Below are 24,257 nucleotides of genomic sequence, written 5' to 3' on the forward strand. Positions count from 1 at the left end.
AATAATAATAATAATAATAATAATAATAATAATAATAATAATAATAAAACATCAATAAAAAGAAATTTAGCTATGACTGAACTCTTTTCTTGATTACTCATGTACACACAATAAAGAAGTAAATCTGGCTACAAAACATCTCATTTCCATTTCTTATATTGTGGCCCAACTGTAGAACTTGCACACTCAAAACAACCCAAATATAGTAAACAAGAAAAACGGGTCGATCTGGACTGCAGAAATAAAAGGAAAACACTAAGACACATATCCAATCAAAAACACAGAGCACCAGAAAACCAGGACTTATGCCTTCTATATTGTGAGACATTAAAGGAGTATAACCAAATACTCCAAAAGAAAAAGAAGCAGCACATCCAAAACCAAATCAACTTCATTAAAGAATCAATTAACTAAAACAAGTTTTGGGAAAATTTTAATGTATTAAATAAATAAAATAACAACAGAATTTAGGGGGCACGGTGGCTTAGTGGGTAGCACCAGGGTCGGGGTTCGATTACCGCCTCCGCCTTGTGTGTGCGGAGTTTGCATGTTCTCACCGTGCCTCTGGGGTTTCCTCCGGGTACTCCGGTTTCCTCCCCCGGTCCAAAGACATGCATGGTAGGTTGATTGGCATCTCTGGAAAATTGTCCGTAGTGTGTGATTGTGTGAGTGAATGAGTGCCCTGCGATGTCCAGGGTGTATCCTGCCTTGATGCCCGATGATGCCTGAGATAGGCATAGGCTCCCCGTGACCCGAGGTAGTTCGGATAAAGCGGCGGAAAATGAATGAATGAATGAACAACAGAATTTAGCCTTTCAAGATGGATATGTTTGAGTAAAACATATTAGGAGCCTTTAACAAAAAACAAAAAAGAAAATAATGAAATCCTAAACAAAATTATTACCCAAACTAAGAGAATTAAAACCCAAGAAAGTCGGTACCTGATGGAATTTTGAAACACTCAAACACACAAATTATAAATTCACACAGGCCACACTAAAACTATTCAATCTAATTCTCAGTGTAGGTCACTTCCCTGAGATCTGGAATCAAGGACTCATAAGCCCCATGTTTTTAAATGGAGATAAATTAGACCCTGAGAACAGTAGGCTGGGGAAAGTTTTCTGCAGCATCATAAACTCCAGAATTATAGACTTACAGAGCACAGTGTCTTAAGCAAAAGATTCTGTTCTGGTTCTGTTGTCTCTCGCTAGAGATGAACTACAACAGCATCTATATCTCTGCATGAAAAGTTCTGTCAGACCTGGGCCCTGACAGTCAACCACCATAAGACCTCCTCTGTCTCCGCATCCTGTGGCTTACTAACCCATCCTACTCTGACCTCACCAAAACACTACAGTCTCTGGACCAATGTGGGTTATAACAAAAAGAGAAAGTAAAATACATCAATTATTGGACAGAACTGACTAAATCTCAAATAAAACTCAAAACCTATCTGGCCCAAAATCAACAATTCGCTGTGGCAACCTACCTAAGCCCCCCGACACTGAGGAAGACCCTGAGTAAACGCAGGCTGAGAGAGAGCACAGGCTGGCTGTAGAACAGGGCCAATACAAACAAACCTGGAGCTGTAGAGAAGCCTGACTGCGCTCACACTGTGTCCTCAGAGCTACAGAGACAGAGCTACATCTTCTAACCAACTGCAACAAATATACAGAAATACATCAACTTTACCTCCAGTCGTTTGGAGACATCTTCACTGGGTTTCGGAAGAAACTCGACGGGTTGGGCAAGAAGAGGGAGCATAGTGATAAGAATAAAATATTATTAGTGTCATTATGACAAAACACAAAGCATCAGTGAGCCTCAGTCATTACAGCTGTTATTTTGGTGATTAATTTAATCAAATTTCATCTTAAATCACTCGCTTTTAAGAGACTTTGTGCTTTTAAAGTCTCTAAAATTAAGTCGCACTTCTGCAGATGTTTCTTCACCACACAAATGTACACAGCTGATTTACACTCATTAATTCATTTAAACCTATTATTTTAATACAAATACTTTCTTGTATACACAAAACTTCTGACAAATACAAAAAAACTCCCCAGAATACAGACACTTTACTCTCGTTACCCTTTATACCTCTGTACTGCTGCAGCAGCTGTTAATGCTAGAAACTTTAGGCTCAGATTTCACCTGAGCAACAGCTACAAACTTAATGTCTGAACGTAAATAATGTATGAAAGTAATAAGTATGAGGAAATGTTGGAAATATAGAGAACATGCTAACAAAGGTTAACATTACAACTTTACTTTTAAGTGTGTGTGGGGTGAGTGTTGAGTGGGGTGTGTGTCACTGGTGATGATTACAGTTAAATGTATTTGTTCTGGATTCATGAAATGACATCTCTCTCTTTTCTAACACTTCTTGCAGATCCTTGTTGTTGAGAGACTGACAGCAAACACCTTCCAATGTTGTAGCTTTGCATTCGAGTCTGTCTGAAATGTTTTACACTAGTTTTAACAGGATTGTGTTCTATTATGATGATACTTGACAGCAGGGGCGGTTCTAGACCTTTTTTAGGGTGGCTCCAGCCCCCCTGTCTGTGATCTCAGCCACCTTAAAACTAAGTATAATTTTTACTTTCATAAATAACCAATACAAATTACGTTAAAATGCAGGACATGTCGTCGATGCTAAAGAAAATTATTTATCAGTTTGATCCAAGAGCGATTTTTTTTTACTTTGCTTTTACACGTGTGCGTTGTAGTCTTTCAAAAGTGCATCATCAGCTGTCTGCTTTATTTGAACGGAAAAGCACAGGCACGCGCAGTGCGCACGCGCAGTCCTAGCTGGAGGCATTTATCTATAACGTTAATCGGCGAAAAACCGCAAAGACTGCAACCTAAAGCAGTGAAATTTCACTATTCTTATAACCAAAGTTGATAGCACAAACAAAAAAATATTAATGCAAACAATCCATTCAATACTGAATAAAAATAACTTTTGTTGATTCGTTCTTTGTCTTGTGAATATTTTTGTTTTTAATGACTGCATTAATTGGACACACTGTTCGTAGAGAATGCACACATACATGAACTGATTTGATTCAAGACTGACATCATTACATCATGCATAAAATTTTGGTGTCCACTTTTGCCATTAAATAATATGGTATACCATAACTTTTGGCTTACGATGTAGTCATATAATATATAATATAAAACTCTTCTTGTGTAGTAGGGTCAGTAGGGGGTGCCGTTGAGCTATTTTTCCTCATTGCGTCACCCGCAGCTGGGTGGATTTGCCTTTATATACGCCGCTTCCGGCGGATACGGCGCGCTGTTCAATTGTTTGGCGTGCATGTGGTTGCTCGTCGCTGGAAAGACAAAGTTTTGGTAGGTCTTTTTTTAAATAGTATTATTTAAGAGAGTTGGATGCGTTTATTGATTTATTTGTTTTTTTACTAGTTATTTGTTACTAGTGTATTGCTGTCACAACTGTATTCAGTTACTACACTCTACTTGTAAATGCTGTCGGGCTGGTATTGGATGCTGCATGTGAGTTTATTAATTAAAATAAATTGCCTGATGGCATATAATGGGTTATATCCATAACGGAATTCGGGAGTAACGATCCTTTTTCTTTGTTCAGTTAATTTTATATATGTGGCGTGAACGCTGCTGTTACCCATACTGGTCGAGAGGGGTGAACACTGAGATTTGTGCAGCACACTGCATGTGAGTGTATATTGTGAAATAAGATCTCTTATACCCAGAATAAGACTGGTTTTGTGTAATAATGGTGTTTTCTTTTCTTGTTCTAGTCTATTATATGTGTGCATTTTAGATATTGTTGACAGTTAATACTGACGGTGAATTGTGCTAAACGTGAGGCTGCAGCAACTCTCTGTTGGGTCTGGTATGCAGTACAAGAAACTGTAAAATGGTATGTTTATTTAATTGATTTGTGTAATGGGGATTTTAATGATGATAATAATAAATTAATGTTTTTAGATGGGTTTAAGATGTATTGTGAAGCATTGTTTTATCTAGAGATTGGATAATACGTTTATTTGGAATTATGTAATGGTGCTGTGTAACATGGGTTGGTGTTATATTTGAGAATGTAATTCTATATATTGTCTTCTTTTTTTGTAGAGTGCTATGTGCTCGTGGTCCTGTTGATCACTGTTTTCCCTACTTTTATTTTTTTGTATAGTTTGTTTATTGGCTTTGAAGCTGGTTATTTTTGTTTGTTTGATTTATTTGTTATCGGCCCATAGTTACCTTGTCTCCTTGCTTATTTAGAGCGCTCTTTTTTGTACTTTGGTTTATCGGATTTGTTTCCTTTTTTTTCTTTTTTTTCTGAATTGTATTGTGAAGTGGCTAACCCCTCATTAGAAGTAACGTTTGTGCACATATGCTGGTTTAAGTCCTTAGTATGATTAAGTCAAGAGAGCGAGAACCATTTAATAAATGTATTGATTTAATGCAATATTGGTCTGAGTAATTTCATTTATTTGAATAACTGTGCAGGAAGCCCTTTGTGGGATCTCCTACCCATGTAAATTGGAGTGGCGTAGTCACTGACAATTAGTTACCTATCTGACTCCGTCACATTTGGCGTAGTTGGCAGGATTAACTTAAAGGCCGTATTGCTATAAAGAAATTTAATAAATTTAGTCTGGGCTGTAAAAAATTTTTTGTTTGTTTTTTGTGTATATGTATAAGGTGGGAAAACAGTGGTCATTGATTTCTGTAACGAATCATCGTGGTCAAGCCTGAAGACAACTGTTTTGCATATAATTTTTTTATGTGGTGATATATTTTATTTTATTTTTTTTCCTTTTTTTTATTTTTTAGTAGTAGGGTGGCAGACGAGGATATGGCAGCTCAGCTTAGGGCGCTTACTGAGATGGTACAACAGCTCCAAGTAGAGAATGCAAAGCTCAAAGCAGAGGTAAGCCAGAGTGTGCCCCCTGGGCCTGCAGGCCCTCTCCCTAGAGAACATCTTCGTCCTGTTAGTGATAGGGCAGCAGGTGCTGCTACAGCAAGTCCTGCAGGAGCAATAGAGCGTTATGTTTATGTTCCACGTGAACATAATGAACATTATGTTCCAATGTTCCGTTCTGAACAGGCTTTAGCCATTTTTGATTTGTTAGATGGGGAAGCTAGGACAGAGGTTAGGTTTCGTCCAGTTTCTGAGAGAGATGACCCTGAGAAAATATTTAATATTCTTAACAGTCTTGCATTAGTCTTCAGAAACAGTTCTTCCAACAGTTCTTCCAGTTTTTTAGATGCTCGCTATGAAGCATTGCGTTGGGTGGAGGAAGGTGAGAACCCATGTATACAGCGACCTCGTGCTCAGTCCTGTAGTATTACTAATGTTACAGAACTAGCAGCTCAATCGAATGCTGTTTTTAGTAAGCCCATGGACGAGTTGACTGAAGTCAAAGAAAGTCTTCGTAAACAACAGGCACAGTTGGATGCTATTTTGAAGCGTTTGGAGTCCTCTGTTCCCAAAGCTAGACCTCTTTTGTCACAAATGCCTCCAACGCCTAGGGTCGAGACTCGTGGTTCCCAGTATCGTTACCATCAAGATGGTAGACCTATATGCTTGCGTTGTAACCAACCCGGCCACATTGCAAGATTTTGCAAAGTCGAACTTGGAGCAATATCAAGGGTAACTGTAAGTTCAAGACCAACCACAAAGCCATCGGAAAACTAGTGCCCCACCGACAGCACTGCCCATGCGTCGGGTGGGGAACCTTTGGGCATTCCCCTTGCTAATGAACTTCAACTTTTGGGTAGGTGTCCAATAGTGCAGATTAAAATTGGAGTGACCCTCACATGTTTACTAGACACAGGATCAATGGTGACTACGGTCACCCAAACATTTTTCGAACAGTATTTACAGCCAGGCCTTCCGTCTCGGCTACAATCTTGTCAGTGGCTTAAGCTTAAAGCAGCTAATGGTCTCGATATTCCCTATCTGGGGTATTTAGAGGCAGACATAGATATATTAGGCAAGACGTTGCCTAAGATGGGCATCTTAGTTGTGAAAGATTCTGTTGACCCGGCCATTCAAGCAAGGAGAGAAAAGGTCCCTGGTCTCTTGGGAATGAACGTGATTAGTAGTTGTTACCATGAACTTTTTTTACAGCATGGAGATATGCTCTTTAGGTCACCCCCTATACAATTGGAAGGGAAGGTATGGCAGAAGGCTTTTTCAGAGTGTCAATTGTGGGAACGCTCGTTAGAAAATGGGTATGTAGGTTTGGCTCATGTGATTTTTCACAGTGTACCTGGCCTGAGTTGACTTTTCAAGAAAATCAACAAGCTCAAGCATTACTGGAGAACTATTCAAATGTATTTAGTTATAGTGATGGAGATTTGGGTTGTACAGATTTGCTTCAGCAAACTATTCCACTAGTGGATAATGCACCTGTGCGCCAACGATATCGCCGTCTTCCTCCCTCTCAATATGATTTGGTTAAGAGTCATATTCGAGAGTTAGTGGACCGTGATATAGCAAAGCCTAACTGTAGTCCATATGTCTCACCTATTGTGGTGGTCCAAAAGAAAGATGGATCTATTCAGTTGTGTGTAGACTACTGTCAACTTAATGCAAAAACACACAAGGATGCTTTTCCCTTGCCCCGAATAGAGGAGACTTTGGACGCACTCAGTGGGGCTAGGTGGTTTAGTACATTGGATTTGGCTAGTGGGTACAATCAGGTTACAGTGGCTCCACAGGATAGGGAAAAGACTGCATTCTGCACTCCCTTTGGGCTATTTGAATTTAATGGGATGCCCTTTGGGTTGTGCAATGCACCAAGTACTTTCCAGCGGCTTATGGAGCGTATTTTTGGTTATCAGAGCCTCCGTGCCCTTTTGCTATACCTGGATGACATTATTTTCTCCAGTACTTTTGAACAGCATCTTGAGAGGTTGGAGATGGTGTTGAGTCGGCTTCGGACTCATAATTTGAAGGTAAAAGCAAAGAAGTGTAATTTTTTCCAAAAGGAAGTTGGGTATCTTGGCCATATGATATCAGCTGCCGGGGTGGCAACAGACCCTGAGAAGATTCGGACAGTGGCTGAATGGAGTAGACCTAGCTCAAAGACCTGCGGTCATTTCTGGGATTCGCGTCTTACTACCGTCGGTTTGTGGAAGGGTTTGTGAGGTTGGCGGCCCCTTTACACCGACTGGTAGGTGCCTTACACGGCAACCAGAAGCAGGCCGCAGTTAGCAAGCAGGGTCCTTTTGTGCAGCACTGGGATGATATATGTGAGAAATCATTTGTGGAGCTGAAGGAATGCCTTATTCAGGCCCCTGTTCTAGGGTATGCTGATTTTACTCTGTCATTTATTCTAGAGACAGATGCAAGCCATTCCGGTTTGGGTGCAGTATTGTCGCAAGAACAAAAGGGAGTACGAAGGCCTATTGCATTTGCTAGTCGGGGGTTTCGACCAAGTGAGAGGAATATGACTAACTATAGTGTAATGAAGTTGGAGTTGTTGGCCCTTAAATGGGCGATGACAGAAAAATTTAGAGAATATCTTCTTGGTAATAAGGTGACAGTCTATACTGACAACAACCCATTGCGTTATATTGGGTCTGCAAAATTGGGGGCAGTTGAACAACGGTGGGTTTCTCAACTTGCTTTGTTTAATTATGAGATCAAGTATCGCCCCGGTACTGCAAACCGTAATGCAGACGCACTTTCAAGGCTTCCATCATATGCTGCAGATCAGGCTGCAACTAATGTATCTGGGGTTACGGTCCCTGAGCTAATGTTAATGCAGGAGAGACCGCTTGGGTTCGAGCCACAAGTGGTGCACTTGCTAACGGTAGATGCTATTCCTATTCGTAGCAAGGCTGATCTGAGGGCATTGCAGGTAACTGATCCCTGTATCAAAGCCTTTTTACATTTTTGGGGGAACGGGCAGTACCCAGCAGCTGCTGAGTTGAGAAGGGTCCCAAGTAATGTTCGGCAGTTGGTGAAGCAGTGGTCTCGGATATGAGAAGTGGAAGGGGTATCGTAAAGGACAGTTCAACTGCCGCCATCTAGGGATTTGGTATGGCAGCTGCTGTTACCTGAAGTGCACCAAGTAGAAGTGCTCACTAGCCTCCATAATAATCACGGTCATCAGGGGGTAGAGCGTACTACAGATCTCATTCGCCAAAGGTGTTATTGGCCTAACATGTGGCGAGATGTAAAAAAAATGGTGTGCGGAATGTGAGCATTGTACCGTGGCTAAGGCCTCACAGCCTAAGATAAGAACTTTTGCAGGTGGTCTATTAGCTGGTAGGCCTTTGGAGACTATTGCCATTGATTTTACTGTGTTGGAAAAGGCAAGTAATGGACAGGAAAATGTCTGGGTAGTAACAGATGTTTTATCTAAATTTACACAAGCCTACCCCACCCCTGACCAGAGGGCGAACACAGTAGCTAAGATTTTGACTGAGAAATGGTTTTATGTCTATGGGGTACCAAGAAGGATTCGTTCTGATCAGGGGCGCAGTTTTGAGGGAGAGTTGTTAAGGCTGTGTGAGTTATATGGTATTGCTAAGAGTAGGACTACTCCATACCACCCTGCGGGGAATGGCCAATGTGAAAGATTTAATAGGACCTTGCATGACCTACTTCGCACGTTGCCATCTGAACAAAAGCGAAAGTGGCCACAATTGCTTCCTCAGCTCCTTTTTGCTTATAATACTACAGTACATTAATCGACACGGCACTCGCCCTACGAGTTAAGGCTTGGGCAGAAGCCGAAATTGCCTGTTGACCGGTTGTTTGGCAGTAGTGATGAAACTGTGGAGCGTACCCCATTAGATTAGGTGACTCAGCATCAAGAGTACTTGACCTCTATTTATGCTAGTGCCAGAAAGCAATTAGAGGCAGTAGCCGAACGTCGTAGGGCTGCGGGTCCTCAGTCAGTATCTATTTTACCTCCTGGCACTTTAGTATATTGTAGAAATCACTTTCAGGGTCGCCACAAGATCCAAGATGTTTGCAGTTCTACTATGTATGAGGTAGTGACTTGTTGTGATGAGGTAGGGACATTGTACAAAATAAAGCCATGAGGAACAGAGGGCCATATTAAAGTTATGCATCGCGCGGAGCTTAAACCATCCATCCATCCATCCATTTTCTACCGCTTATCCGGGGCCGGGTCGCGGGGGCAGCAGTCTAAGCAGGGATGCCCAGACTTCCCTCTCCCCAGACACTTCCTCCAGCTCTTCCGGGGGAATACCGAGGCGTTCCCAAGGCCAGCCGAGAGACATAGTCCCTCCAGCGTGTCCTAGGTCTTCCCCGGGGCCTCCTCCCGGTTGGACATGCCCGGAACACCTCCCCAGGGAGGCGTCCAGGAGGCATCCGAAACAGATGCCCGAGCCACTTCAGCTGACCCCTCTCAATGTGGAGGAGCAGCGGCTCTACTCTGAGCTTCTCACCCTATCTCTAAGGGTGCGCCCAGCCACCCTGCGGAGGAAACTCATTTCGGCCGCCTGTATCCGGGATCTTGTCCTTTCGGTCATGACCCAAAGCTCATGACTATAGGTGAGGGTAGGAACGTAGATAGACTGGTAAATAGAGAGCTTCGCCTTGCAGCTCAGCTCTTTCTTCACCACAACAGATCGGTATATCGACCGCATCACTGCAGAAGATACACCGATCCGCCTGTCAATCTCCCGCTCCATCCTTCCCTCACTCGTGAACAGGACCCCAAGATACTTAAACTCCTCCACTTGAGGCAGGAACTCTCCACCAACCTGAAGAGGGCAAGCCACCCTTTTCCGGCTGAGAACCATGGCCTCGGACTTGGAGGTGCTGATTCTCATCCCCGCCGCTTCACACTCAGCTGCAAACCGTCCCAGTGCACGCTGAAGGTCATGATTTGAAGAAGCCAACAGGACAACATCATCTGCAAAAAGCAGAGACGAAATCCTGTGGTCCCCAAACCTGACTCCCTCCGGCCCCCGACTGCGCCTAGAAATCCTGTCCATATAAATAATGAACAGGACCGGTGACAAAGGGCAGCCCTGCCGGAGTCCAACATGCACCGGGAACAAGTCTGACTTACTGCCGGCAATGCGAACCAAACTCCTGCTCCGGTCATATAGGGACCGGACAGCCCTTATCAGAGGGCCTCGGACCCCATACTCCCAGAGCATCCCCCACAGGTCATCACGAGGGACACAGACAAATGCCTTCTCCAGATCCACAAAACACATGTGGACTGGTTGGGCAAACTCCCATGAACCCTCCAGCAACCTGGTGAGGGTATAGAGATGGTCCAGTGTTCCACGACCAGGACGAAACCCACATTGTTCCTCCTGAATCCAAGGTTCGACTATCGGCCGAATTCTCCTCTCCAGTACCCTGGCATAGACTTTTCCAGGGAGGCTGAGGAGTGTGATCCCCCTATAGTTGGAACACACCCTCCGGTCCCCCTTCTTAAACAGAGGGACCACCATCCCAGTCTGCCAGTCCAGAGGCACTGTCCCCAACCGCCACGCGATGTTGCAGAGGCGTGTCAGCCAAGACAGCCCCACAACATCCAGAGACTTAAGGTACTCAGGGCGGATCTCATCCACCCCCGGTGCCTTGCCACTGAGGAGCTTCTCAACTACCTCAGTGACCTCAGCTTGGGGGATCGACGAGTCCACAACCGAGCCCTCCGCCTCTGCTTCCTCAATGGAAGACATGTTGGTGGGGTTGAGGAGATCCTCGAAGTACTCCTTCCACCGTCCAAGGATGTCACCAGTCGAAGTCAGCAGATTCCCACTCCCACTGTAAACAGTGTGAGCAGGGCACTGCTTCCCCCTCCTGAGACGCCGGACGGTTTGCCAGAATTTCTTCGAGGCCAACCGATAGTCCTTCTCCATGGACTCACCGAACTCCTCCCAGACCCGAGTTTTTGCCTCCGCAACCACCCGGGCTGAAGCTTGCTTGGCCCTCCGGTAACTATCAGCTGCCTCCGGAGTCCCCCGAGCCAACCAGGCTCGATATGACTCCTTCTTCAGCTTGACGGCATCCCTTACTTCCGGGGTCCACCACCGGGTTCGGGGATTGCCACCCCGACAGGTACCGTAGACCTTACGGCCACAGCTCCGTGCGGCTGCATCGACAATGGAGGTGGAGAACATGGTCCACTCGGACTCAATGTCTCCAACCTCCCTCGGGATCTGGTTGAAGCTCTGCCGGAGGTGAGAGTTGAAGATCTCTCTGACAGGAGACTCTGCCAAACGTTCCCAGCAGACCCTCACAGTACGTTTGGGTCTGCCAAGTCTGTCCAACTTCCTCCCCTGCCATCGGACCCAACTCACCACCAGGTGGTGATCAGTTGACAGCTCCGCCCCTCTCTTTACCCGAGTGTCCAAGACATACGGCCGGAGGTCAGATGAAACAACCACAAAGTCGATCATCGACTTCCGACCTAGGGTGTCCTGGTGCCATGTGTACTGATGGACACCCTTATGCTTGAACATGGTGTTTGTTATGGACAAACTGTGACTAGCACAGAAGTCCAATAACAGAACACCACTCGGGTTCAGTTCGGGGGGGCCGTTCCTCCCAATCACGCCCCTCCAGGTGTCACTGTTGCTGCCCACGTTAGCGTTGAAGTCCCCCAATAGAACGACTGAGTCCCCAGTCGGGGCACTTTCTAGCACCCCTCCCAGAGACGCCAAGAAGGTCGGGTACTCTACACTGCCATTTGGCCCATAAGCACAAATAACAGTGAGAGACCTCTCCCCGACCCGAAGGTGCAGGGAAATGACCCTCTCGTTCACTGGGGTGAACTCCAACACATGGCTGCTGAGCTGGGGGGCTATGAGCAAGCCCACACCAGCCCGCCACCTCTCACCGCGGGCAACTCCAGAGTAGTAGAGAGTCCAGCCTCTCTCGAGGAGTTGGGTTCCAGAGCCCAAGCTGTGCGTGGAGGCGAGCCCAACTATCTCTAGTCGGTATCTCTCAACCTCCCGCACCAGCTCAGGCTCCTTCCCCCCCCAGCGAGGTGACATTCCATGTCCCTAGAGTCAGATTCCGTGTCCGGAGATTGGGTCGCCGAGGCTCTCACCTTCGACTGCCACCCAATCCACATTGCACTAGCCCCTTACGGCTTCTCCTGCAGGTGGTGGGCCCACAGGAGATCGGCCCCACGTCGCTCCTTCGGGCTGAGCCTGGCCGGGCCCCGTGGGGTAAGGCCCGGCCACCAGGCGCTCGCATGCGAGCCCCAACCCCGGGCCTGGCTCCAGGGTGGGGCCCCGGTTGCACCAAACCGGGCGACATCATGGACCTTGTTTTAGTTTTCTTCATAAGGGTTTTTGAACCGCTCTTTGTCTGGTCTGTCACCTAGGACCTGTTTGCCTTGGGAGACCCTACCAGGGGCAGAAAGCCCCAGACAACATAGCTCCTAGGATCATTCAGGCACGCAAACCCCTCCACCACAATAAGGTGGCGGTTCAAGGAGGGGCGGAGCTTAAACCGTTACCACATAGTATGGATCAGGCCGATTTAGCTGCTAGAAGTAATTCGACTACCTCTTTGGGTCCCGGGAGTGAACAGAATTCTGAGGACTCAGGACAGCACAGAACAGGAACAGGACAACAGAACAGGAGTCTGGCTTTAGTACTGAGGATGGCCCATTGGATCACTCTGTAGACCAGCTAATTAAGGAATCAGAAATGTCTGACCCCGTTAGGCGTTCTACATGCAGTACAGCAGGCCAGCACTCAAATCCTTTTTGTCTGCCTCAAGCTGTGACACAGAATGTTACCCCCAGGATAGGAGAAGTCAGTTCTCTGCTCACCCCCTTTAGACCTTGGCAGTAGTGATGTAGGTTGAGTATTCACCGGGACGGTGATCATTAAGGCAGGGGTGTATGTAGTAGGGTCAGTAGGGGGTGCCGTTGAGCTATTTTTCCTCATTGCGTCACCCGCAGCTGGGTGGATTTGCCTTTATATACGCCACTTCCGGCGGATACGGCGCGCTGTTCAACTGTTTGTCCTTCCAGCGACGAGCAACCACATGCGCGCCAAAGTGTTGGTAGGTCTTTTTTTAAATAGTAGTATTTAAGAGAGTTGGATGCGTTTATTGATTTATTTTTTTTGTTACTAGTATGTTCTGGGTATTGCTGTCACAACTGTATTCAGTTACTACACTCTACTTGTAAATGCTGTCGGGCTGGTATTGGATGCTGCATGTAAGTTTATTAATTAAAATAAATTGCCTGATGTCATATAATGGGTTATATCCAGAACGGGATTCGGGTGTAACAATCCTTTTTCTTTGTTCAGTTAATTTTATATATGTGGCGTGAACGCTGCTGTTACCCATACTGGTCGAGAGGGGTGAACACTGAGATTTGTGCAGCACACTGCATGTGAGTGTATATTGTGAAATAAGATCTCTTATACCCAGAATAAGACTGGTTTTGTGTAATAATGGTGTTTTCTTGTTCTAGTCTATTATATGTGTGCATTTTAGATATTGTTGACAGTTAATACTGACGGTGAACACTGAAAAGACCTATCAGCGGTGATTAAACTGCTTTATAAATCCTTGTGCATGTGTATGACAGTTAAAGGGTTTTATAGGTGACATACAGCCTTATAAACACTGGGTTAACCTGCAACCATAAATGAAGCAGTGAGGTTGAGTCAGAGTTAGGGCTCACTGCAGAACATTCGAGTTCTTCACTCCAACCTTCACACACTGTGTCTTCATCTGTGCTTTATGTACAGAGACGTTGTCATGAGGGAACAGGGTTTGTGTTCTGGCCAATTACCAGCAAAAGTAATCAATTCAATGAAGAAGATTCTGAAAGTCCAGGGTTGTGATGCCAAAAAAAGACTTTATTCTGAAACTGATTCCATGGAAGCAAGAAATAAGTCAATGTGTGCTCTGTTTTATACCTTTTCCTAACAGCCAAACCTAAGCCCACTTTTTTCTTTGCAAGCCTTCTCATGATTTGCTCTCATCATCATCTCTGAAACCCTCAGGAACTGTCCAACTTTATAACAGAATGGTGGTGCAGCAAATCTTTTTAAAAACATAACACGTAATGCAGGGGCGCCCCCAAGGGGTGGCCAGTGGTGGCCACGGCCACCCCTGTGGCCACCCCTAGTATGAATTTGAATTTGAATGCATAACGAAAATTCACAATAGCTCAGGAAGTGGAAAAATAAATAAATAAATAAATAAATAAATAAATAACATGCTGCAGCCACCAAAAAAAGATTGTAGATTGATTGGTGCCACCAAACGAAACGAGTATAACACACACTACACTGTTTTTTTTTTTGTTTTTTTGGTGCCAGCCCAAGATTTTCTGTGGCCTCCTCTGGCCACCCCTATTAAAAGTTTCTGGGGGCACCACTGACGTGATGGATTTGAGTTCATGAACTTCCTACACTTTTTAAACATCATACATCTGAGATTATCCAGTTCATTAAGTATCAACATATAGTTGAAGTTTTGAAGTTCAATAATCACTTGCACTTCAGATATTTATGCTGATTCTGTTATTTTAACTTTAATCACCTTGTTTTTAATTTGATGATTTGATAGAATACAAACTGTACTGGGGGATCTAACTATAGGGGGATCACACTCCTCAGCCTCCCCGGAAAAGTCTATGCCAGGGTACTGGAGAGGAGAATTCGACCGATAGTCGAACCTCGGATTCAGGAGGAACAATGCGGGTTTCGTCCCGGTCGTGGAACACTGGACCATCTCTATACCCTTGCCAGGTTGCTGGAGGGTTCATGGGAGTTTGCCCAACCAGTTCACATGTGTTTTGTGGATTTGGAGAAGGCTTTCGACTGTGTCCCTCGTGGTGACCTGTGGGGGGTGCTCTGGGCGTATGGGGTCCGGGGCCCTCTGTTAAGGGCTGTCCGGTCCCTATATGACCGGAGCAGGAGTTTGGTTTGCATTGTCGGCAGTAAGTCAGACTTGTTCCCGGTGCATGTTGGACTCCGGCAGGGCTGCCCTTTGTCACCGGCCCTGTTCATTACTTATATGGACAGGATTTCTAGGCGCAGTATGGGGCCGGAGGGGGTCCGGTTTGGGGACCACAGAATTTCGTCTCTGCTTTTTGCAGATGATGTTGTCCTGTTGGCTTCCTCAGGCCAGGACCTTCAGCGTGCACTGGGACGGTTTGCAGCTGAGTGTGAAGCGGCGGGGATGAGAATCAGCACCTCCAAGTCCAAGGTTCTCAGTCGGAAAAGGGTGGCTTGCCCCCTTCAGGTTGGTGGAGAGCTCCTGCCTCAAGTGGAGGAGTTTAAGTATCTTGGGGTCTCATTTACGAGTGAGAGAAGGCTGGAGCGGGAGATCGACAGGTGGATTGGTGTATCTTCTGCAGTGATGCGGTCGATATACCGATCTGTTGTGGTGAAGAAAGAGCTGAGCCACAAGGCGAAGCTCTCTATTTACCGGTCGATCTACGTTCCTACCCTCACCTATGGTCATGAGCTTTGGGTCATGACCGAAAAGGACGAGATCCCGGATACAGGCGGCTGAAATGAGTTTCCTCCGCAGGGTGGCTGGGCGTTCCCTTAGAGATAGGGTGAGGAGCTCGGTCACTCGGGAGGAGCTCAGAGTAGAGCCGCTGCTCCTCCACATCGAGAGGAGTCAGCTGAGGTGGCTCGGGCATCTGTTTCGGATGCCTCCTGGACGCCTCCCTGGAGAGGTGTTCCGGGCATGTCCAACCGGGAGGAGGCCCCGGGGAAGACCTAGGACACGCTGGAGGGACTATGTCTTTCGGCTGGCCTGGGAACGCCTCGGTATTCCCCCGGAAGAGCTGGAGGAAGTGTCTGGGGAGAGGGAAGTCTGGGCATCCCTGCTTAGACTGCTGCCCCCGTGACCCGGCCCCGGATAAGTGGTAGAAGATGGATGGATAGAATACAAATTAACACAAGAAATGATAAATATGTAAAATAGCATAGTAACAGTTTGGGAAAGAAACAAACATGGGTGTGAAGTGCTGTCTGGTGGATGTAATTTATTCCCTTCATCTACGCTACAGTACAGTGAGGCCACAATGCCCCATACAGTATATAATGACACAATAACCTTTATTTAGATCCTAAAAATTAAGCTTTAATAAATTTCCACAAAAACACACTGAATACTGTATATAAAATATTTTTAAATGATAAAAGAATGCAGCAGACACACACACAGAGGAGTGCCCATTACTTTATGTGTTAATTCATTTATTCAGCTGTTCTTAAGAAAAAAACATGTAACTTAATGTCACTGCTTTTATTTCTGTGTCTCATCCTCGGAACTGTATCTGTTCATCTTCTGTTCACCTGTATCTCTGTTCATCTTCTGAAGCCACCAAAGAACTTGGAGAAGATGGAGAAGTCATCTTGCATGTCAGAGAAAGGCTCTGGAGCACCTGAAACATGAAGTACAATTTAAAATCTGAAAAGCAAAACAAAACATAAAATATTGAAGATTATTCCTAGTTTAAATATAATATATAATATTCATCTTAAAGAATAATCTCAAATGAGACTGTTGATTTAAAGATATAATGAAATATTATTGAATATTATCCCCAGCTCATGCAGCTTGTGAAGTGTCTGCAGCCGTTTTGAGAGCAGTGTTTTGAGCAGCAGACCTGCTGAAGGAGAAGCATCATCATGTGGACCTTCTTGAGCACCAGGGCCTGAGCGAATCACTGTAGTCTCCTCATTACCCAGGCCATCCCTCACTGTACGTCTCTCTTCTACTGTCTGTACACACACGCACACACACAGACACACAAACACAGACAGACACACACAGACACGTAGACAGACACACACACAGACACACATTTATGGTACATCTAAGAGAAATGCTCTTAACGTTCATTGACAATTACATGAGCAATAACACACTCCAGACAGTTCTATAAAAATATCTCTGAAGTGGTTTATTTTCATATCTCAGCTCAGTCCACGTTGTGTTCTTCTGCTCATAAAACAGCAATTTTACAACAAATAAAATGTTTAATTTATTAATAAAAAACATGTCATACAATTTAATGTTTTTTCTTTGCTACCCCCCCTGTCCATTTATTAGTCTAGATTATGTGAAGCCTTCCTGCCTAGACAATCAACAACTTATTATGGGCGAATTACTGAATTAATATAAACCTATCATTCATGTTACACACCTTCTGACCAAACAGAATTGAGGATTAAACTGTGTGTGGTGAAAACACAATGTGGTGACTGAGCTCACATGTCCTAGAGGAAGGATCAGAAAAGGGATCAAGATCACTCACCCCATCAGGCTTAACCACTTTCATAACTGTTACAGACTTAAAGGAGGATCGTGTGTTTGGCTGGGAGGGAGCTGGGGTTAAGATGTGTTCCAGTCCCCCTGAAGACACCTGAGAGTCTAGATCTGAGGGGGGAAATGGAGGCAGGAAAATATGTAAGCAGAGAAAAAGAGAAGCTCCAAATATCAGAATGAGGTATGTTTCCACATACGAGGAATTTGTTTTAGTACAGAAGCTCCACAGTGTAACAGAATGACATTGACAAGACATGAACACATAATATAGACAGTTGTATGTATAGTGGAAAAATGTGCAAATTGAAAAATATCAACATCAACAGCCCTGTGTCATCTGTGGAGGCCTTCAAGTTTCTGCACACTACCATTTCCCAAGACCTGAAATGGGAGTACAACATAAACTGCATTCTCAATAAGGCCCAGCAGATGATGTACTTTCTATGTCAATTAAGGACGTTTGGTCTGCCACAGGAGCTGTTGATGCAGTTCTACACTGCAGTCATTGAATCTGTCCTGTTCACATCCATCACCATCTGGTGTGAGCAGCAACAAAACAGGACAGTTACAGACTGCAACGCACAATAAAAACAGCAGAAAAAATAATTGGTGCCCCCCTGCCCACTCCCCAGGACTTGTACAATACACAGGGTTTAATCAGTCAAATTTAAGACTTTTTAAGACCTTTTTAATGACTATTATGATTTGAATTTATGACCTACACGATAAATAACTTCAGTCATTAAGATTCCTTTCAAAAGTCTTTATTATTTTAGCAACGATATGCTTTTCCAACTTTGCATGCGACTTCAAGGCTTTTATGCCTAAACTAGACAGCTCCAACGTCTTCTTACACAGAGTGTAATAGGCTTGATACCGATTGTTAGCGACGGGCTTGAGCCAGCTACTAAACGCACCGTCTTCGAGCTACAAATCTTTAAAGGTACATTTTCCCATTGTGATAGCCAGGATGATTTCAATTAAACTAAGCAGTGACTCAGTATGATACAGTATGTTTGGAGATCACGCGGGGATCTGTGAAAGTCCTTCCGACAAGTCTGTATGCTGCCGCATGTACCTTGTAGTTCTGGAACACTGTGATACCACCCAGATTCCTCATACAGAACTACATCAGTTCAAACAAATGAATGCCATTGCCGCCACAAGCGCATTTTGATTGAAGAACAAATTAATGGACGAGCATATCAATGTAAGATGTGGTTAAATGTTTTTTATGACCTTGTATGGAAAATCTGGACGTTTTTATGTCTTTTTATGGCCTTAAAATCTTATTGTTAAATGTATGACTTTTTCTGACTTTTTTTTTTCAACTCACCATAATTATAATTCCCTGCTTCATATCTATAAGTACTGCATTATAAGAACTGTCAGTCATCACATCATCCGTATACGTTACACACACTGCTGCTGCTGTATATTGTATAAAAAGCATAATAATGCACAATATTGTTATTTGCACTCCCATGCACTTCTCACACTTTATGTACATAACTGATCTTCATATATTCCGTATTCATATTTAATACAAGTATGTGATAGAGTACGAGTATCACATCGTCTGTATTGTCTTGTCTTGTCTGTTTTTGTTTTGTATAGTCCAAGCTAAATGTATAGTGTTATTTATGTCTGTACTTTTGAGTGTCACTTGGCCAATAAACCTGATTCTGATCTTTCCCTTTTTAATATGGTCCTTTTAATCCTCACGTATCAACTCAAAGTTTATAATAGAGAGAAGATTAGAGAGAGGAAATATACAAGAAACAAAACTAAACCATCTGTAAACATCATCCGAGGCACTCACAACTCACACACAAACAAAAATCAGTAAATTTTCTGCATTCTCTATCAGAGACCTTTAAACACATGCTACATCATTTATAACTCACAATTAATAAAGTACTACACTGCTGACCAGTGCAGAGACCATGTCAATACACAGCTTTGTTTATTTCATTATAAAAATGAGCTGAACAATAATTTAACAGCTTGAAGCCTGAGGATCAAATGTTTGTTAACTTCAATGTGATTGTTTTGATGTTTTGTTCAGATATGTAACATCTGTGGTGAGTGTGTTTGTGGTGTTTGGTGTGTGTGTGGTATGTGTGGGGCAAGGTGTGTATGTTTGTCTGTGTGAGATGAGTGTTGTGGGGGGCAAGGTGTGTGTGTCTGTGTGAGATGTGTGAGTGTGTGGGGAGAAGTGGGTGCTTTCAAGGTGATCCCTGTGGGAAAAAGTCTCACCTCCATCCACTTTCTTTTCTTCCTCCTTTGGTCTTGTTCCATCACTCCAAACATCCCGAAACTGAAATAACACACAACTTTAATTTGAATAAACATTAACATCCTTTTTTTATTGTAATAGAAATAATATGACCAACAGCCCTTCCTTCTCTTCCTGACTCTCTGGAAAAAGTGCTTTTATCATCTTAGATAAGATTGTACAAGTCTTACCCTGGAAAATGGCGTCCAGTGATGAAACGGGCTCCTAGGTGCACTTGGGCCACCAGGGGATGAAGGACACACATCTCTTGGTGCTACAGAATGAGAGTTATGGGCATAATCATCTGGGTGCTTTAACATAAAGTCTCTGAGAGAGTTCTCACGTCTTCCTGCTCTCCTGCTTCCTTCATCTGCTGGTCTCCTCTGAGGTGGAGCCTCAACACTGGGCAAATCTTAGGGGGAAAAAACAAGTTTTTCCCTCTAATGTTCAAATCAAAATCAAATTTTATTTGTCACATACACATACATACAGGGTATGACATGCAATGAAATGCTTTTTGCATCTGTCTGGTAAATAGGCATAAAAAGGAATGCAATTTAGGATAAAAAAAAAAACCAAAACCAACAGGAGATTGATAAATAAAAAGTATAAGCTATATCAAAACTACAGTATTTTCCGCACCATAAGCCGCACAGGATTATAAGGTGCAGTCTCAATTACGGGGTCTATTTCTGTACTTAACCCATACATAAGGCGCACCGTATTATAAGGCGCATGCTAAAACATACAGTCCACAAAAAAAGGTAACGGAAGCAAAACAGTAAGTTTAGTTGAACTTTATTCTACTATTTAACAATACACACACATTATTTTTTAATCAATCTTCCACAAATCCATCAAAGTCCTTATCTACTCTGTTTTCTTAACTTGGCACAGTTAATTTTCTTGCTTCCTCCACTTCCAAACCATAGATTCATTGATGCTCTATTCCCATTTACAACCGTGTAAGTGATAGCCTGTAGTTTGAATGTTCGTATGGCAAACCAACTTAAGGTGCATTTACCACCACCTACTGGACTGGAGTGTGGAGAGCATTATGGTTAGGAAGAAACAAATGTTGTTTTGCAACATACCGGTAGTAGGCGGAGGTAAGCGTACGTACTGTACGTATTACATAATGTAGTCTGATTGATCCAAATATTAAAATATGTGGAAAAATAATGTATATACATATACATAAATGTGTTAGGACAATCATTAAAAAAACATAAAGTGTATATGTATGGAGGTGTTATGGTGTTAAACGCTGAACTGTAGTCCACAAACAGCATTTTTGCATAATTCCTTTTTCTGCAGTCCAGGTGGCTCATCGTGGTGTGTAGAAGATGAGCAATGGCATCCTCAGTAGAGTGGTTCTGTCGGTACATGAACTGTAGTGGATTGAATATTGATGGTTGAATATTTCACCAAACACTGTATCTCTGAAGGGGAATTTAGAAACAGGAATTCCATAATTTCGAGCATTTCCAAGCATGAGTGTCTCACCATTCTTGCCTGTGTGGCCAAGTCCTCCCATCACCTCTTCATAACAGTGCTGTCACTAATAACCATGGCAGTGAAGTCTCCCATGAGGATATCTGTTGAGACACCACTCTTTGTTAAATTGCTGGTCTGTCATTGGTTGATGTGAAACACTGGACATGGTTCTTGAACGTGCTTCCAATCAAACGAATGCTCAATAAATGACATCAGTATGATTTAGAGCAGCATCTCTCATGTGCTTAATTGTTTCTGCCCATAAGGATCCATCTGGGGTTGAGTAAGCTTGTTCTCTCTCATCTCTACTCCCAGGTTTTCCCCTTACCTTTTTAATTTGTCCATTAATATACAACAGCATCAGTGAGATTAGACACTGATGATGTGAGAGTTAGGCGGTCTGGGGTTCAGTCTGTGTTCCAGTTCATCACAATGGTGTTCAGTGGTGTTGAGTCAGGGCTCAGTGCAGGACACTCGAGTTCTTCACTCCAACCTTCACACACCATGTCTTCATGGAGCTCTGTGCTTTGTGAACAGGGACGCTGTCATGATGGACCAGGGTTCGATTCTCTGAGCTCCAGTGAAAGGAAACAGGGAAGTCGTGGCTTAATGGTTAGAGCGTTTGACTCCTAACACTAACGTTGTGGGTTCAAGTCTCGGGCCGGCAATACCACGACTGAGGTGCCCTTGAGCAAGGCACCGAACCACCCCCAACTGCTCCCCAGGTGCCCCAGCATAAATGGCTGCCCACTGCTCCGGGTGTGTGTTCACACTGTGTTCATTGCTGTGTGTGTCATTGGATGGGTTAAATACAGAGAACAAATTCTGAGTATGGGTCACCGTACTTAGCTGTATGTCACGTCACTTTCACTTTTAAAACTACAGATTTCAGAGAAGCTAAAGCAAGAACAGTGTGCTATGAGAGGGGAAAAACTCTCTTAAAACTTACTATGTTAACTACATTACATAGTATAGAGAAACTGTAAAAAAAAAAATACCTGAGGTAGATAAAACAAAACGTAATGTAAGAGCTGAAAAAAATGTAAGAGCTGAAAAGATGAAGCATACCATGTCTGAAGGAGCCTAAACTGGCAAACATGTCCTCCATTTCCTGGAATATTTGCTCAAATAGCTGTGGCTGCTGGATGCGCATTCTGTTTGGCCCAAAACTGAAATCGAACCTGAGCCCATCATCAAAGTATTCGTGATGAAATCCATCCTCCACTTCATCATCATCATCATCATCGTCTTCATGAGTCAACCATTCAAAGAAGGGTTCCCTGACAAAAGATTAAATTTATCCTTAAAGGTGAGGTGCACAATCTGTGAAAGCCAATGTTGACATTTGAAATCACCCAAACAAACACGCCCCTAACACAAATGGGTCTCACCCCTTTTTTGATAGCTCTGCCCACACATACATACACAACCCAGGCAACTTTTTACTGCTGGGGCAGGTATATTTTTATCAATAAATTAACTCAATGAGTAATACTATGGTAATACAAATGTGTTTTTGTAGTACTGTGTGTTGTACCGTGAAAGGTTTATCTCCGTTTCACGTGGAAGACGACGTTCAACACCTAGAACCCAAGGCAGAGGTAACGTGTGTGTTTACTGTATTACTGTGTTTACTGTGCTGCTGTGTTAACTGTGTTTACTGTGCTGCTGTGTTTACTGTATTACTGTATTAGTGTTTACTGTGCTTACTGGGTTTACTGTATTACTGTGCTGCTGTGTTGACTGTGTTACTGTATTAGTGTTTACTGTGCTTACTGTACTGCTGTGTTGACTGTGTTTACTGTATTACTGTATTAGTGTTTACTGTGCTTACTGTACTGCTGTGTTGACTGTATTAATGTGCTTCTGTGTTTACTGTATTACTGTGTTTAATGTGCTGCTGTGTTGGCTGTGTTTACTGTGCTGCTGTGTTGACTGTATTACTGTGTTTACTGAATTACTGGGTTTCCTGTGCTGCTGTGTTTATATATTACTGTGTTGACTATTACTGTGCTGACTCTATTGCTGTGCTGACTGTATTACTGTGTTGACTATTACTATGTTTACTGTATTACTGTGTTTACTGTATTGCTGTGTTGGTAGTGTTTATTATATTACTGTGTTGACTGTATTACTGTGCTTCTGTTTACTGTGTTACTGTGTTGACTGTATTGCTATGTTGACTGTATTGCTGTGTTGACTATATTACTGTGTTGACTACTGTGTTGACTGTGTTGACTATACTGCTGTAAGCTGCCATGTTGATTTGACGTCACTGAACTCAGAGGTTGAAAACTTTTATACAAATGTAATAAAATGACTCCAGAAAGAGCTTAATCCATCTTAACTCCAGCTTAATTAATAAATACTTTGTTAACTTTCTAAGTAACAAACAGTTTCGTCTTTAAATCCAATCTGCAGAGTGAAGCAGCTGAGTTATAAGCACTAAAATTTTGCTGTAATATCTAATGTGACTCACCTCTGGTCACCGCCACGGTTGCGACCCCCTGGAACCCCAAAAAATCCACGAAACAGATCAAATACACTCATTTATTGTTAAACACAAGTAAACCGTCACCGAACAGCCATACGGTGCACAATGACACGCCGAGGCGCGAGACCAGCGTGATGACGTCCCGCGGAACCGACAATCCAGCGCATTTGTGGGTGGAGTTCGGCTGGGATTTCTCTATTAGACTATAAATTAAAACTTTAAGGCAGTTAGTCTGAAAGCTAAAAACAGTTCAATAGTTGTAATAAACAGTTAGAAACACTAAACTTTCCATCCACACAAGTATACATCCGTACGCAGAATGCACACGGTACAGCCTGTCCACGTCAGGAAGTGGACCGGTCCGACTCGTCAGTTAGCTTCATGCTAACAACATCACAAACAGAAGCGTCCTCGTACACGACGTCATTCCGAGTTCGACAATAACGAATTTATTGAAATCAGCGCCACAGAAAGTGGTTCTGGCAAAACAACCGTAATAATTTAAATTTAATACATATAAGAAACCTCTGTTCACTGAATAAAAGTACCATATAAAATGACTTAATGCTTCCCCTTTACCAGCAAACCAAAACACCACCATAAACACACACAGGTCCCTCATGCAGCTTTAGCTAATGTCTTATAAAAACTACATATAAACACTGTGTCTCTGTGGAGACCTGATGCACCTCCACAACACAAACATCTCACTCCTACATTCA

The 24,257-nt window shown here is 43.5% G+C and overlaps 1 protein-coding gene and 1 long non-coding RNA gene across 3 annotated transcripts; one reads left to right on the plus strand and one right to left on the minus strand.

Annotated features, from left to right (window-relative positions):
• The first annotated feature begins 12,131 nt into the window (after positions 1 to 12,131).
• Positions 12,132 to 14,036, plus strand: LOC113647957. Its single transcript, XR_003441775.2, has 3 exons — positions 12,132 to 13,178; positions 13,273 to 13,358; positions 13,440 to 14,036. It is a non-coding gene; the product is annotated as an uncharacterized LOC113647957 (long non-coding RNA).
• A 2,122-nt stretch (positions 14,037 to 16,158) lies between these two features.
• hax1 (HCLS1 associated protein X-1) lies at positions 16,159 to 23,682 on the minus strand. 2 transcript variants are annotated; one of them, XM_027154958.2, is made up of 7 exons: positions 23,521 to 23,682; positions 22,110 to 22,321; positions 19,736 to 19,818; positions 19,526 to 19,586; positions 17,256 to 17,377; positions 16,605 to 16,719; positions 16,159 to 16,379 (listed from the first exon to the last, which is right to left on the minus strand). In XM_027154958.2, the coding sequence occupies exons 1-7, from the start codon at positions 23,589 to 23,591 to the stop codon at positions 16,303 to 16,305; spliced, it is 741 nt and encodes a 246-aa protein (XP_027010759.1). In that variant the 5' UTR covers positions 23,592 to 23,682; the 3' UTR covers positions 16,159 to 16,302. The 2 variants fall into 2 exon arrangements, with proteins under 2 accessions (XP_027010759.1, XP_027010758.1); XM_027154957.2 differs by having other exon boundaries at positions 19,736 to 19,956; positions 23,521 to 23,678.
• Between the last annotated feature and the right edge of the window lie 575 nt (positions 23,683 to 24,257).

Source organism: Tachysurus fulvidraco, chromosome 7 (assembly GCF_022655615.1).
Source record: "Tachysurus fulvidraco isolate hzauxx_2018 chromosome 7, HZAU_PFXX_2.0, whole genome shotgun sequence".
In the NCBI taxonomy this organism is placed as follows: domain Eukaryota; kingdom Metazoa; phylum Chordata; class Actinopteri; order Siluriformes; family Bagridae; genus Tachysurus; species Tachysurus fulvidraco.